Here is a 16,707-nt window from a genome sequence, read left to right as displayed (position 1 = left end):
TAAGACAGTTTCCTAGATAAATGCTAGAGATACAGAGATGAGTAAGATACAGCTTTGAAAATTATAATAAAATTTTTATAGCATTGACTTGTAGAATTGTTCTTTCCAAATGTATTTTTATATTATTTCTTAATTGGTATACATGTGTGTTTATGGGCCAGTTGAATTTCTTGATACTTTAAAAGTCTGAGGTTTTGCCAGAATTGGAAGAGTTAGCTTAGACTTAATTAGCTGAGGTCTTATAGTAAAGAGCAATTTCTCTTTAATTGTATTATGGCAGTCAGCCAAAATCTGTGTAAATATCTTTATGATTATTTTTGGTGTTTAAATGTATGATAGAACTTAAAATCAAAACTTTAAGGATAAATTTTATTTAGGTTACTTATAGTTTTCTTTTATAAATATGATTTCCACTGAATCTTTTCAAGGGTAAGTATATATACTTTTCTGTGTTCCTCAACTCAGTTTTTATGCCTTCTGACTTTGAGGAAAAATTAAAATGAAACACTTCTAATAACTGTACTATGTAAATTCACAGACAGGATTTTACATCTTAAACACTTAAGGGCACATGCCCCAGAGGTAGAAGCATACTTAGAGTATTTCGTAGAGCACAAAGAAGCAAGTTTGGCTAAAGCACACTGATTTATACATTGCATTTGATTGTTGTGTTTTAGGACTTTTTCAAAATAAGAAACAGTTTCTTTGCTTTTTTTTTTTCATTATATGGCAGTAAATTTTAGATGACAGCAACCTAGTTGTCTTTATAAAATATCCCACATTTTTATTTCTCTGATTTTTTTCCTCGTTGTATCATTTATTTCTATAACTCCTGTATTTTGTAACTGAAGGTTAGGTCTGATGACTTCATTAAATTACAGTGACACATTTTTGCAAGAAAATTTCATAGGAGATGCTGAGTACTTCACTTTGTGTCATAATAGGTAGCACATGTTAGGTTGTCCACTTATTAATGATGCTAAATAAGATTGGTCACTTGTTTAAGGTAGTGACCGTTGAATCTTTTTGTAAAAGTACTTTTCCTTTTGCAATTTTCCTTATCAAATTTGGAACTTTGTTAACATTCTGCTTATGCCAACTTGCTGCTTAATGGTTTTAGCTTCCATTGATGATTTGTTTCTGAAATTTTGGATTTGAATGTAGAAGCCAGTGTGGCCTGAATTCTGGAAAATGGGTGTTCTATATCCGTTGTTTATGATTAATGAGAGTCATCAGCCTCAATTTACAGGCATCTCTAAACAAGAGTTGTGCCTCCTATAAGGGGTCAGGGGCAAAGAGTTCTTTCTTTGTTCCCTATTGTGAATAAACCCACCCAGTAAACCAAAAAGAAACAGAAGTCCATTTTGTCTGTCAGCCACTCACTGCAGTAGATTTTATTTCTTCAGTATTTGAATATCACATCCTTCCCATTTTGTCCGTCATCATTTTTACTGTCTTGGTTTACGTTCTCTTCCTCCTTTGTTTTAGATCTATTGCAAGTGGTATATCTCCTTGCTCCTTTCCTCCACCTTCACCTCTGACTGTTCTTTATAGTGAAACCAAAAATGTTTTTTAAAGCTCACATTTGTTCATGATATTTACTTGCTCAAAACCCTTCAGTGACCAATCATTGCCTCTAGAATATAAAGTTTGGCTTCCTTGACCTTGTTTATATAAATAAGGCTTCCTATCATCTGGTCCCATCTTTCTTCTGGTCACTATCATAGCATCTATTTTAGTTTGCCACACTTACAGCAGCACATTTTTGTACCTTTATTTAAAGTTCCTATCAGTGTATTTAATTCACTTATTTTTGTGACCAATTTCTCAATTAAAGTAGAAGTTCTTTGGAGGGTGGGAGAAACAGGGAGAAGTTGAAGACTATAAACTTCAGGTAGTAAGATGAATAAATTCTGGGGCTGTAATGTACAGCATGGTGATTGTAGTTAATAACATTGTATTATTTACTTGAGAGTCGCTAAGAGAGTAGATAAATGTTCTCACAAAAACAAAACAAAAACAGGTGATAGGATGGAAGTGTTAGGTAATGTTATGATGCTAATCATTTTAAATATATAGGAGTATCCAGTCAATGTACACATTAAACTTACACAGTATTATGTATTAATAATATCTCAGTAAAGCTGGGAAAAAATAAAGTTCTTAGAAGAATATCCTTGTTTTGCTCATCTTTGTATGCCAATGACCTGGTATAGAGCCTGGAGCATCTATGTTGCTCAGTAACTGTGTGAATAGATGGTTGAGTGGGCAAACAGTCGGGTGGATGGATAGTTTCTCCAAACAAACGTTTGCAAATCACTGTTTTAAGCAATGTCTTTGGGTAAGTCTGTTAAAATTAGTAACCAAAAGTCAGTGTTTCACCAAAAAGCTTCTTTCTGCCTTTCTATACCTGTTTCTTATTTGAGATATTTTACCTTTTCATTAGTTTATTCAATAAATTCCTTGTGCAAAGCATCATTTATAACACTGCCCTCAAAGAACTTAAATATTAGTTGTGGATAAGCATTTAGGTTATTTGATTATTATCTTTATTTGATTATTATTTCATTTTCTTAGTTCTTAAAAAAAGAAAAAGACATTACTGCTTTGCGAAGGGAGCTAGTTTTTCATACTCACTGACTGTCATTAACTAGACAATTCTTTTTACACAGCATGTATAGTGTGTGTAACAAGGAGAAATTTATAACTGATATTAGAGGAAAGCAAGAAACTGCTTATTGAAGTGATACGGGAGACTTTTTCCAAAATGTTTTTCCTCTTACTCCCATTATTTGCACATGATACAAAAATTAAAAAGGCATGCATTGTCAGTCTAGTTAGAAATTGAGCTAGGTTTATATTCTGTTGTTGCTGTCATTATCTTTAGTTTTCCACAGGCTTCAGATTTCTCTAGTGGTGTGGTGCTGTTGCCTTGTGCTTAGGATACCAGAAGGTTTTTCTCAGTGTTCATAGTATACCCTCAGCTTTCAGCTTTTTATGCACCCCTGTGCCACAGAGCACTTTTGCTCCACACCACACTTTTTCCCCTTTTTCTAGTGGTAGACTCATGTTGCTTTTTGCCTGATACTATGGTGAAGGCACGGGGATTCTCTGTTGTCCTAGTCCTGCCTAAGTCTTAAACATGCCTTGTGTGCTGGAGCCACTGGGAGACCTCTGTTTTCCTATTCCTCCTTTCTATAGCAGCTAAACCTTTCCTTGTGTCTTTGGTTAGCCTACGGTGGGAGTTTCCTGTCCCTCTCCCAGTGATAGCAGACCCTCTCTTTAGTATTGCTGCAGGATTCAGGGTCCAGGACAATGTTTTGTCTCCTTCTCTCTCCCTGGTAGAGGATTTTTTTCTCCTACCTTTTTCCTTGCTACAGGGGTTCTTTGCCTATGGTATGGTAGTGACTCAGTTTGCCGACCCTCCCCCATTAGATTAAGGCTTATGATTTGTAGGAGATAAAGGTTTAGAGAAGTTGAAGATCATCCCCTGCAAGCCCACACAGGAGAAGTCCTCTCTGTTCTGCTCTATCTCGGGCTTTATTGTTGTATCTAGTTGAGAACTATGGAAAAGAGTTTTGAGTGAGTGCATACTCATTTTCCACACTGACAAGGTAGCCCACACCTCGTCTTTGACAGTTCATTAAAATTTCCACTGATTTTTTCTTAGCCATTTTTAAGATGAGTGCCTTTTCTTCCTAGGCTCTGCCACAGATAATAGAGTTTGTGTCTCATCTCTTTGTGGAGGGCTTAGCTCAAGAAAGGTTATGATTGTTTTGGTTATTGATTCAGCTTATTCTCATTGTTTGTAGCCTTCTACATCCTAAGAGGAAGCTAAACCCCGTTATTATTCTTTTGACTTTGCTTTTAGTGTTGTTTTTTTTTTTGGAATGCAAAAATTACTTTTATGTGGCTGGACTTGTTGGTCTTTTATAACTTCTGGCTTTTGTGTTTAGAAAAAGACTTCCACACTCTTAAGAATAGTCTCCCGTGTTTTCTGCTATTTCTTTTTTGATTGAATACTTTAAAGTGTTTTGATTCATTAGGAATTTATTTTGGTGTAGAGTGCAGTACATAGCCTTTTCTTTATCCTAATGAACAGGCAGTTGTATCAAAATCATTTACCTAATAATTCATCTTTCTCCACTGTTCATAATTCTACTGTAACAGTAGGAATGCATTTGTTAGTGAGTAACAGAAAATCTGGCCAACAGTGGCTTGAATTCACAAGAGTTTGTCTCATGCAAAATAAATCTAGGAATAGACAGTACATGGTGGGTATTCTACATCAAAAGAACAAAGACCTGGAATTCTTCCATCCTTCTCTTTACCATTCTTTATCTTCATACTTTTCCCTTCATGGTTGCAAAATGGCTGTTGAACATCCAGCACCGCATATGAGTTCCAGTTCAGTGAAAGAGTAAGAGACTGAAGAGGTCAAACTAGTCTATCTATTTTAAAAGTCTTTTCTAGAAACCCAGTCTAGCAAATTACATGTTTTTTTCCTTAGATGTTTCTGGCACATTATTTTCCAGGCTACTAATGTGTCTGCTATCGGTGACAATTCTTTTCTTCAGTCATCAACTGAATTGTTCAATTAAGAAGTAAAATATTTTAGTTATATGTAACCTCATGTTCATCGCTATATTACTTATAGTTGTCAAGATGGAAATAGACTAAGTCTCTCTTTCTCTCTCTCCACCTAAGTGTGTGTATATGTATGTGTAATATTCGAGCATAAAAATGAAGTCACTCTTGCTATTTGCTATATAACTAGGATGGAACTTGAGGGCATTGTGCGAAGAAGTGGGTTTAGTCAGACAGAGAAACATACTATATGATCTCACATATATGGGGAATCAAAACAAAACAAAAAAGCACCACACTTGTAGATACAGAGAACATATTGGTGGTTGCCATAGGGGATGTAATACATAGCATGGTGACTATAGTTAATAATACTGTATTATATTTGAAAGTTGCTAAGAGTAGACCTTAAAATTTCTCATCGTAAGAAAACCAGAAATTTTTATAACAATGTATGGTGACAGATGTTAACTAGACTTATTGTGGTGATCATTTTGCAATATATGAAAATATTAAATTTTGTTATACAACTGAAACTAATGTTATATGTAAATTATAATTCAATAAAAAAAAATCTAAAAAAATATATTAGTTCCCTGGAGATTTTTTAAATTTCGTTTTGTGCTATATTTGAATCGTTTGAAGTGTACTTCGTTTTTTATTTAGGTTTTCATATGTGCTGATGTTTTTAATATCCCTTTCCTCTCGCTTGCTGTTGGACCTAATGTTTAGATGGATTATTTTCTTTGTAGTCTTCTTGGGGCACAGGTCTGGTTGTTGTGGAACAATGAATGGCCGAATCTCACAGTGTAAAGCAAGAGAACCTTTGCTGTAACCTAATGTTCTTTTGTGATACAGAAGCAGCAGGCAGCCTACTGCGATATCTTTGAGAAACATCCCTCCTCTCCACCCTGCCCCTCATAGCCCCAGTCTCAAGGGCAGGGAAGATTCTGCCAGCCCCTTCAGTTCCTTTTTGATCTTTTTAGGGCTTGGTAAACCCCAAAACATTCATATAGCACTGACATTAACTTTTGGGGTGGTATTTGACTGAGTGCCAAACTCTTCCCAATCTCAGCTTTCTGTTCCTTGCTCTTGGGATCTTCTGTCGTTCTAAGTATGATACTAGTTTTCTTTCAGGAGGTACTCAGAGAGCTATAGGCCTCACTTACACCCAATTTTCCTAGTAGCAATTTGGCCTAGAAAAAACAAATAGCTACAAATTGAGAATATTCAGATAACCATGTTCACAGAATCTCTCACTCTCTGCCTTGTGAATTTCCATTTTTGTACCAAAATGTTTTAGGCTAGAGTGGGAAATATCTAACTAGTTGGTTTCAGCTGTCACTTTGTGTTTTAAACAAGATGATCGAATCTGATAATACAAAGAGCCCATATTAGATCTTTTCTTTAAAAAGTTAACAAATTCACTCTATAAAATAGTTAATAGAAAGTTCACAGTAAAATAGGAAAAAAAGTGAGGTTATTGTTTCAGATGGGAAAAGTTAGTTTTGACTTAATGAAATGCTTATACATTTGAAATTCTTCTTAATTCTATTTAAAGTAATTGAAAGATGCTGTGTGACAAAAGTATCATTATTAGTTTGATCTGAATTCAATAGTAAATATCCTTTCTAGTCTAAACTTCTTTAATAATTTTTGTTTTCTGCTTCAAATTATTTCAGCTAGGACCCAAGTACAACAAAACCGGAACTATTATTTTAAATGAATGGCTTAGAATAATTAATTAAATGCCAAATTTAAATAATTTTCAGTACATTAAGAATGATTTAGTTGTGGAAGATTAAAATTAAAAAGATGAAGCTATTGATGTACCTACGTAAGTCACCTCCAATTTCTGTCCACATCTACTTTAAGAACAATGGTCTCTTTATAGGTAGGAAGAAAAAAAACTTTGATCAAACTGATATCGTATGTCATATTTTACATGTTCTTTTTATCCCTTTTAGGACAGTGGTGATTATCCTCTTACCATGCCTGGACCTCAGTGGAAAAAATTTCGCTCAAACTTTTGTGAATTTATTGGAGTCCTGATTCGACAGTGTCAGTATAGCATAATTTATGATGAGTATATGATGGATACAGTAATCTCCCTTTTGACTGGTTTGTCAGACTCCCAGGTCAGAGCTTTTAGGCATACAAGTACCCTTGCTGGTGAGTAACCAACATTTTATTTCCTCTTCATTTAGTGTTGTGTAAACTTTAATTAGGATAAATAGTAATTTAAATTAATTGCTGTTCTCCTGAAAAATCCCATCCCATCCCATCCATCTGAATGGTTTATGTAATCTGTTTAGGTAAAATGTTTGCCCCTTTTGATAACTGGCATTTGATAGCCTTAGAATGAAAATTGAAAATTTCTGGCAAATGTCAACAAATCTCTCTCTGAACCTTAATTCTCCTATATCCTTATTTAATAATCAAGGAAATTTTAGTAGTCCAGTAGGCCATATTGTTTGGTAAACCAAAATAATAATGGTTCCAAATTTATTGTATTTTTTCCACTATTACATTGATTTATTTCTCATTGTATTTGTTTGTTTATATATTTGAAATAATTCCATGTAATTGTAATAGGTAATTGCTACCTAGCTGGAATTCTTTCTATTACTAGTGCTGTAATAACCTAAGCATATCTGAATATAATGTCTCTAAAATCAGTTCATTTACATAGACTATAGATAATCTGAAGAACTGACAGATTTCAGTTTTCACTTATATATTGATTTTAGAATTACCTAGACAACTTCTCAGCCAAGTATAATTTTTCCTTGTTTTTCCATAACAAAGCAATTTTGTTAATTTATCAGTTGTGTATTTTCTTTCAACTACTTTAACTGTGCTTACCTAAAATAACTATTCTTTTTCATTTATGATACACAGTGTGTCTGTGTATGTGTGTGTTTGTACATACACATATATTTAAATATTCCCAAATTACATTCTTTGTAGTAGCAGTTATTTTGTGTATATTCATCTTATACATCACCATAACAAAAGCCATATTTAGTTTCAATTAATTGCATTTCATCTTGCATTTAAATTTCTCATTCATCTAATTTATTTAAAGCATTGGTTCACAAACTTTAGCATGTATTGGAATTATCTACAGGGTTTATTGAAGCAGATTGTATGGCTTTACTCCCAGAGTTTTCTAGGTCATGCTGATACCTTGAGGACTACATATTGCAAACCTCTGATTTAATATATTGGGGTTTTTTTTTTGGCTTAACTATTGCCTAAAGCCAGTTTAATGATATTACCTAGCGTTACCTATATTTTTTTCAATTCTCTATTTTTTTTTCCTTACTCAATTCTAAGAAACAAACATGAAACATAGTGTTGTGTTTTTTTTGTTTGTTTGTTTGTTTGTTTGAGGGTGTCCTTTGGCTCGTTATTAGGAAACAGATATTTTACCCAATTTTCTTTTTTTAAAAGGTAGAATAAAGACAATTTGTAGTTGAAATTTTTCTGTACAGAACAAACATCAGTTTATTCTGTGCTTGAGAGTATCGTTTTCCTCATTATTAGGAGAAAAAGATCTTATACCCAGCTGTATCTTATTTTAAAAATTATTGTATATGTACTATTTATTATCAAAAGGTATCTGATATTACACATTCTTTTCTTTCTAATTTCATAACTTTTACTGTTTTCTGCATTTGGTGTTTTTTCTTTATATTTTCTGTACACTTTTCATCTTCTATGTATGGTAATGTCCATTTAGCTGGTTGCCAGATGCATAGTAAATTCAGAGATTTGAAATAAACAAACTTAAATATCAGGTAGAAATTAATTCTGAATAGCTAAAGGTGCTGTCATAAAAAGTCATTATCTGGTTTCCCAAGACCAAGAGAAAAGGATTCTGTCCTTCTGATAGAATTATGAAATGACATTTCATTAAAAAAAAAAAAAAGAAAAGACAAGACAAGACAAACTGTTTATACATATCAAGATAGAGAGCAATCTGGGTCTTCTCTGTAGGGGCAAGCTACCTCTCTTTAATTCATAAATCTGTGTGCATTTTGTATAAAAGATTAAATATGTGCCACATACCCTGTTTAAGAACACATGAGAAAGAATAATATGCTGTAGAAATATGCAGAATATTTTGACTTTTAAAAAATTTGAGTGTCCTGTAAAATGCACTTTAATTCATTTGCATTTGTCCTTCACTGCCATGTAAATGAAGTATTACTGTATTTCACTGACTTTATGATGGTTCATTTCAGCTCTTTTTTGGCCCATTTTCAGTTACTTTTAATATTGCATTGTTTTCCCCTATATTCATCCCTTTGGTAATCTGTATATATACGCTAATTTTATATATGTTTAAATGTATTTTAATTATTGCTTTCCTTCTATTCCTTTTGAGTTGAGTCACTCCTTCCTCCTAGTGCCTTTCTGTCTTCCTTTTCCCCCAATTTACCTATAATCATGGTAGCTTTTTTTTAACTGCTTAATAAATGCTCACCTAAGTGCTTTTTATATCATTGTCTAGCCTATTTGAATTTGAAATTATTTTTCTAAATATGATATCAAGAAAAACAGATCAGTGTTATATTTATACTGATTCTTCAAAAGCTAAAACCAAATTTTCAAGTCATTTTCAAATTTATTTCAAAATATTACTGTAATTCTTGTGTATCTGTATTAATGATCTTATCTTCTAAGGCTCCGTTTTATAAAATGTGAGACATACAAATCACCTACCCTTCAACAAAGCACAGAGATCTTACTGAGAACTTAATTCCAGGTTGGATAATAATTATCCATATTTTCGAGGATTTTTCTGTTCTCACCTTTGCTCTGTGTGTGTGTGTTTTAATGGTATGTGTGCAAGGGGTAGATGAAAAGATAATGATTTTTATTCACTTTGCAGGACGAGTCTTGGGGACTAGATAAAATGGGCAGGAACATTTAATCTTCTGCTTCAAAGACTATGTGCATGGACAGTTGCAAGGCAGTTATGGCCAGATATGATTATCGGCTTTGGAATAAAATGCTCCTTGACATTGCTTATATCTTAGCTGAGAAGAGACAATCAGGTTAGTTGTTTTGTAGGGTACATATGTGATGAGTTCCAGAGCTTCTTAAGTCATCACAAGTGGTCTTATCAGTAGTACTTTTTATCTGTTCTCTAAATATCCCATTTCCTTATTATCAAATAAATAATGTGTCCCAATTATCAGTGTGTATGCATTGAATTTAATTGTATACTTTTACCACATTTGAATTAAAATTTTTCTTCGTGTAGTTCTTTAGGTCTGTTCCACAGTTATAATTAGTCTTATTTTTCCATTGGAGGTAAACTGTGTTTCTCCATTTTGGGAGAATTCTTTTTACCTTTAAAAATAAACAGACTATTAGCATACTGCATTTTATATTATATTTTTTCTCTCAATTGGAATTTTAAAACATACTTACCTATTTGTTTGACCCATCTTGATGAAGAAGCTTCACATTTGCAGTACAGTTTTCATTAACTGTTAATCTTCAGAATTAAGTGCTTTTATTTCTGTTCTAAATAGTTATTTCAGTTGGATATATTAGAACATAGTTTGTGAATTTAATTTATATAACTAATATGTTATTACTTTGCTGGATTTACAGTCTAAAACAGTACCTCTTCCAGTTTTATGAAATTTTCATAAAATATAAATTTATTTTAAAGAAAATATAAAGCATTTGCTATAGAAATATATACTTGGTACTTTTTAAGTTGTCAACTTCAATATTTTGTTAGATAGCAGTTTGCAGGATGAGTATGTTGGTTTAACTTATTGCTGTTTTATTACCTACATAGTTTTCTATGATGTTACAAATAAATTAATATTGACTGACTCTCACTCCTAAGGTGAAATGCTAATTTGGTTAAAGGGAGATTAAGAATACAAAGCTTATATTAATAATGGCATAGTGGTTGATTTTATTCTATATTTTTCTAAAGTGAATTTTGGGAAAATTAGAAAATGTGATTAAGGTCATTGTATGATAGTTGAATGGCCTCTGTGGGCTAGTGGGCTTGGAGGCCAGTAGTTTAACAGTAGGTTACTTACTCTCAGACTCTTGGGAGAGTAAACATTTTTTTACACCTTATTGTTTGTAACATTATTATATTGACATATGGTTGATTTTATATTGACATAATAGTTCTTATTGATTAACATTCTTTACCAAGTCAACATCTCTGGACTTTTACTCTGAGAAAAGATGTGCTATCTGAAATTGCTTTTTTGTTCTCCAGTCATAGACTGAAAATCATTCTCCTTCAGTAAATTGACATCTTTTCTTTGGCTTTCAGTTGCTGAAACCATGTAATATGGTGGTTCATAGAATGGGTTTTGAGCCAGAATGTCTGAATCTGTATTCCTCTCTGCTTATTATTAGTTGGGTAACTTGGACAAGTTCTTAACTTACCTGGCCTCATTTTCCTTATATGCAAAGTGGTGAAGATAATGATAGCTAGCTACTTTAAAATAAATTAGGAATGCTTGGACCAGTGTCTGACTTTAGTAAGCTGCTGGTATTCTATAAAGATAAAAAGAGTTAATAGGGTTTGCAATATTTTCATTTATTCATGTTTTTACTCAGAATTTATCAAACACCTATTCTATTTTAGTAACAAAAGACATGCCAAATGGGAAATCAGATAAATTATATCTATCAAAAACTATTATTAAGAAAACTAACAGCATGTATTTCATTTTACTTATCTTTTAGCTTTCAGGTCCCATATTCTATTTACTAAATTCAGTAAGACTTTTATAACTCTTAACCAGACAGAATATTTCTGGTTTCTAAGACTTTCCCTGAAAAATTTAGATCACTCTGGAATCATCGAAGAACAGACTATAGAGTATAAATAATCTCTCTTTCTTCTTGTCTTTATATTTTATGTTCCTTATGTTGTCGTTGTTGTTGTTTTAACTTCTGGAGTCCTCCCTATTCATTGCTTTCTCCTTGCACTATTACTTTATTTATTTATTTTACTTTATAACTTATGTTTTTCTCACTCCTCCTGTAGATACAACACTTTTTACAGTTTGCTAGGATTTGTATTTAGTAGACTTTTGTTGTTCTTATTAGACTAATGCCAATAATTGACCAAATTTTCAAATGCCATTGTATCATATTACTTTACCTGTTAAATACATTATTAAAAATGCAGTTACTCTTTCAAATCTGTAAATATAGGTATCTAGAGTAATACTTTAACTTTTCTAGTTAAAGAGCTGTTATTTTTCTTAGATTTATTTCTTATTTTCTCTCATCAATTATGAAAAATAGCTTTCTTTTGGGGAACAGTTTTGTAAAGAAATTATTGAGAATTCAGAAAAGGAGAAAAGTACAGAAATAAAAATTCGCCATAATCATACCATCTCATAATTGCTATTACATGTTGATATTTTCTTTTAACTTTTTTTCTCACATGTACATTTGTGAGGATTTTCTGTTTTATATTTAAAATAATAAGATAGTATAACTAATTTTGTGATGTGCATTTTCTTTGCTTTTAATTTTTTATAATCGTCTTTAATATGACTGCCTCTTTTTATTTTAGTAATTTTTATTTTTCAATTACAGTTGACGTAAGACAACATATTATATTAGTTGCAGATGTATAACATAGTGATAAGATATCCATATAGCTTAGGAAGTGATCGCCCTGACACATCTAGCATACATCTATTACCATACATAGTTATTACAATATTATTGACCATATTTCCTGTGCTTTACATCCTCATGACTGTTTTGTAACTACCAGTTCTATCAGTTTGTTTCTGTTTTGTTTGTGCATTTATTTTTTTTTTTAAATTGCATGTATAAGTGAAATTGTATGGTATTTGTCTTCCTCTGTCTGACTTACTTCACTTAGCATAATACCCTCTAGGTCCATCCATGTTGTTGCAAATGGCAACATTTCATTTTTTTTTTATTTTTTATGGCTAAGTATTATTTCATCGTATATATGTGCTGCTTCTTTATCCATCCATCTATTGATGGACACACAGATTGCTTCTATTATCTTGACTATTTTAAATAACGCTGCAGTGAACATATGGATGCATATGTCTTTTCAAATTAATGTTTTGGGTTTCTTCAAATAAATACCCAGAAGTGGAATTACTGAGTCCTTCTTTTGTCTCTTGCTATACCCTTTGTTTTAAGTTCTATTTCGTCTAGTACGAGTATTGCTACACCAGCCTTTTTTTTTTTTTTTCATGAAATATCTTTTGCCATCCCTTTACTTTCAGTCTGTGTGTCTTTCAGTCTGAACAAGTCTCTCATAGGCAGCATATGTAAGGGTCTTGTTTTATTATACATTCAGCCACCCTGTGTTTTGATTGGAACATTCAACCATTTACATTTAAAGTAATTGTTGATAGGTATGTAGTTACCGCCATTTTATTATTATTTTTTATCATTTCTTTTCCTCCTTCTCCTCCTCCCTCTCACCTTCCTCTTCCTTCTCCTCCTCCTCTTCCTCCTTCTTTTTCTTCTTATTAAAGAAGTCCCTTTAACATTTCTTGTATTACTGATTTGGTGATGATGAACTCCTTTAGCTTTTTCTTGTCTGGGAAGCTCTTTATCTGTCCTTCAGTTTTAAGTGATAGCCTTTCCGGGTAGAGGAGTTGTGGTTGTAGGTACTTGCTTTTCATCACTTCGAATATTTCATGCCAGGCCCTTCTGGCTTGCAAAGCTTCTGTTGAGAAATCAGCTGACAGTCTCATGGGAACTCCCTTGTAAGTAACTAGCTACCTTTTCTTGCTGCTTTTAGAATCCTCGCTTTGTCTTTAACCTTTGGCAATTTAGTTATGATGTGTCCTGGTATGGGCTTCTTTGGGTTCATCTTGTTTAGGACTCTGCACTGCTTGGACTTGTATGTTTATTTCTTTCACCAGATTAGGGAAGTTTTCTGTCATTATTTCTAAAAGCAGGTTTTCAGTTTCTTGCTCTCTCTCTTCTCCTTCTTGTACCCCTCTGAGGCAGATGTTGGTATGCTTGATGTTGTCTCAGAGGCTTCTTAAACTGTCTTTGTTGGGGGATTATTTTTTCTTGTTACTGATTTGATTGCATGTTTTCTTTTACCTATCCTTCGAAATCACGGATTTGAACCTCTGCTTCATCTAATCTCTGTTGATTCCTCCTAAGATATTCTTTATTTCAGCTATTGTATTTTTCATGTCTAACTGATTCTTTTTTATGTTTTTTATTTCCATTTTTATGTTTTCTCTTTGTTAAAGTTCTCACTGAATTCCTCTACTCTTCCCCTAAATTCATTGAGTATCCTCCTAACCAGTGTTTTGAACTCTGCATCTGTCTGTTGTTTTGCTTGTCTCCATTTTGTTTCATTTATTTTTCAGAGCTTTATTTTTCAGAGACATATTTCTTTGTCTCCCTATGATAGCTGCCTTCTTGTGTTTGTTTCTCTGTATTAGGTATGGCTGCTATGTCTCTCAGCCTTAGTAAAGTGGCCTCATGTCATAGGTGTCTTGTGGGGCCGAGTGGTACAGTTTCCCTGGTCCCCTGAACTGAATACTTCAAGTGTGTCCTTTTATGAGTTGTGTATGCCCTCTTGTGGTAGTTGAGCCTTGATTACTATTGGCATCAGTGAAAGGGATTGATCCTTGGGCTGCCTGGTTGTGAGGACTGGCCATGACTACAGTGAATGAGCTGTTTTGCAGGGTCTGACCCTGCAGAGCAGGATGTGCCTTGAGTAGGATTTGCTCTGGTCCCTGCTGAAACTTTTCTTTGATTGTGTCATTTTGGAGGTGGTTTTGTGGTATTCTAATGTGGTGCGAAGCTGGCCAACAGTTGTGTTGGTTCTGGGGCCTCTTGGAATGGGCTCTGTTGGAAGCCAAGATCTGCTACTGCTTCTTTCCTCTCCAAGGCCACTTGGTATGAGCTACATGTGATCTGCAGGTAGTTGCCACATGTGCTGGGCTTGGAGGTGCCTGAGAGAGGGTAAGCTGGGAACAGGCCAGCTGCCACTAGTGCCTGTCTTTGGGCTTCCTTAGCAAGAGGTACAGAGCATGCCAAGGCCAGATGCTGCTTGTTTGGTGTTTGTGAACCTTTTAGAGGTTTCAGGAAAGTTTGCAGCATGAGCCTGACAGGGCCATTTGTATGGAAAAGCCCCTGGAAGTGGCTTGCGTGGGCCTAAAAGTTGGGTGTGGTGGGATCTCAGGCAATCACTAGGGTCAGGCCACCAGTGTTAGGCAGGTTGATGGAGACTCAGATTTGGTGCCCACCTGTATGCGGAGGACTCAACTGAGGAGCAATGGCTTCTGTTAGCACTGCTTTCTTAGATAAGGCTGCCACTTCAACCCTTGCCTTGAAGCCAGACAACTCACTTCTTCTCCGTATGTCTCTGGTGCATTTTAAGCTGCTGCTCCAGCACTGGAGCTCAGAGCAAGTGAGTTCGTCGGCAAATAAGATCACGCACAGGTGTTTTAAGAGGAACTCCTGGGTCTCCAGAAGCCTTCCATCTTACTCTGCCACAATCCCTACTAGTTTTCACAGCCAGAAGTTATGGGGACTTGTTTTTTCAGCACTGGAACCCTTGACTAGGGAGCCTGTTGCGGAGTCAGGATCCTTCACTTTTCAGAGGAGACCTCCACAGCCACGATGTTTTCCCCAGTTTTTAACTGCCACATGTGACATTAGACTAGCTTGTTTTGTGTCTCCACCCCTCCTACCAGTCTGCACATGTTTTCTATATATTCTTAGTTATACACCTTATATTCAGCTAGACTTCAGGTGATTTTTAGTGATGGTTGTTCCTGTAGCTTAATTGTACATTTGATGTGGTCATAAGAGGAGGCAAGCACAGCATTTACCTACTTCACTATCTTGACCAGAGCCATAGCTGGCTCATTTTCTAAAACCTAGATGTCCTTTAAGTTATTTAATTTTTCTGCCATTTTTTGGATCCTTTGTCTTTTATTGGATTCTCTGTCTTTTGCTTGCTTGCTTTTCTTTGCATATTCTTTTTATGGGTGAGTAGCATGTTTTTTGTTAGCTTCTCGAGAAAAACATCATTGGGGCAATATACATTTGATACTGTACATGCCTTGAAAGCATATTGTGTCATCGTGTTTAATTATCTGATTTAATAGAATTCATCACTAAAGATTTCCTTCAGTATTTTTCTCTAGGTTTCATTGTTGTGGGGAAGTTCAGTGCTGTTTCAACTTCTGATTCTAATTTTGTTCCTTTTCAGTAGAAACTTCGACTTTTTTTTCTCTTTGTTCTTGGTGTTCTGAAATATCATCATGATATACTCTCATGTATATATTTTTTTCTCAATTTATTATGCTGGGTACTCTTTGCTGAATATCTGTTGCTTGGATGTTAATCTCTTGAAGCAATCCTAAGTTTCTTATTTATTTTCTCTTTTTCATTTATAACCTTTGTTCTATTTTCTTATATTTTCTGAACTTTATTGATCTTAATTTTTACTGTTATTTTAAGTTTTCTAAGAGTTTTTTCTTATTTTTCAAGCTTTTTTAAAACATAGTTTCATGAATGTAATATCTTATCTCATTGACAATGTTAATTATTACTGTGAAGTTCTTTTCTGCTCCCTACTCTGACTGCTTTTCTTCTGTTTCTCTGCTTTTATCACTGACTTTCATGTTGGAAACTTTCCTCAAATATATGTTCATTGTTCTCTAGTGACTGCAGAGAGTGAGACATTAAATACCTGATATTGTGTGCATGTGTGTTGTATCTGTGTGTTGTATGTGTGTGTTGTGTTGTGTTTGACATGGTGTGGCAGCAGCTTTTCGCTTCTTTCGTGAGTATCACTATAGGGTAGTCTGTGGTCAAATAGCATTATCATTGTAGACCCTAACCTGTTGGTACTGATCATTATTTTCCCTGGGGAAGTTTAATTTCTTTGAAGAAGTATCTTTTAATGAACTTAAGTTTGGTTGCTGTATACCATTTGGGTTTTGTGCAGTGTGAAGGAGCAGCCAGGGCCCTTTGCATTTCACTTATATTCCTCCACTGTGTGTGATGATTCCACATCTCTGGTTTATTTTCTTCAGGGAATAAACTTCCAGACTTCCAAAATGGGTGTGTGATGGAGTAATT

At 34.1% G+C, this 16,707-nt stretch overlaps 1 protein-coding gene across 1 annotated transcript in view; it reads left to right on the top strand.

Moving 5' to 3' along the window:
• The window catches only part of STAG1 (stromal antigen 1), a 335,236-nt gene that overhangs the window by 170,147 nt on the left and 148,382 nt on the right, over positions 1–16,707 (top strand). The window contains exon 7 of the mRNA XM_023538374.1: positions 6,555–6,759. Within this exon, the coding sequence (XP_023394142.1) occupies positions 6,555–6,759 (205 nt within the window). The remainder of the gene's footprint in view (positions 1–6,554; positions 6,760–16,707) is intronic.

Source organism: Pteropus vampyrus, unplaced genomic scaffold (assembly GCF_000151845.1).
Source record: "Pteropus vampyrus isolate Shadow unplaced genomic scaffold, Pvam_2.0 Scaffold220, whole genome shotgun sequence".
In the NCBI taxonomy this organism is placed as follows: domain Eukaryota; kingdom Metazoa; phylum Chordata; class Mammalia; order Chiroptera; family Pteropodidae; genus Pteropus; species Pteropus vampyrus.
Note: the sequence above shows the minus strand (reverse complement) of the source record. Positions and strands in the feature narration are given on the sequence as shown.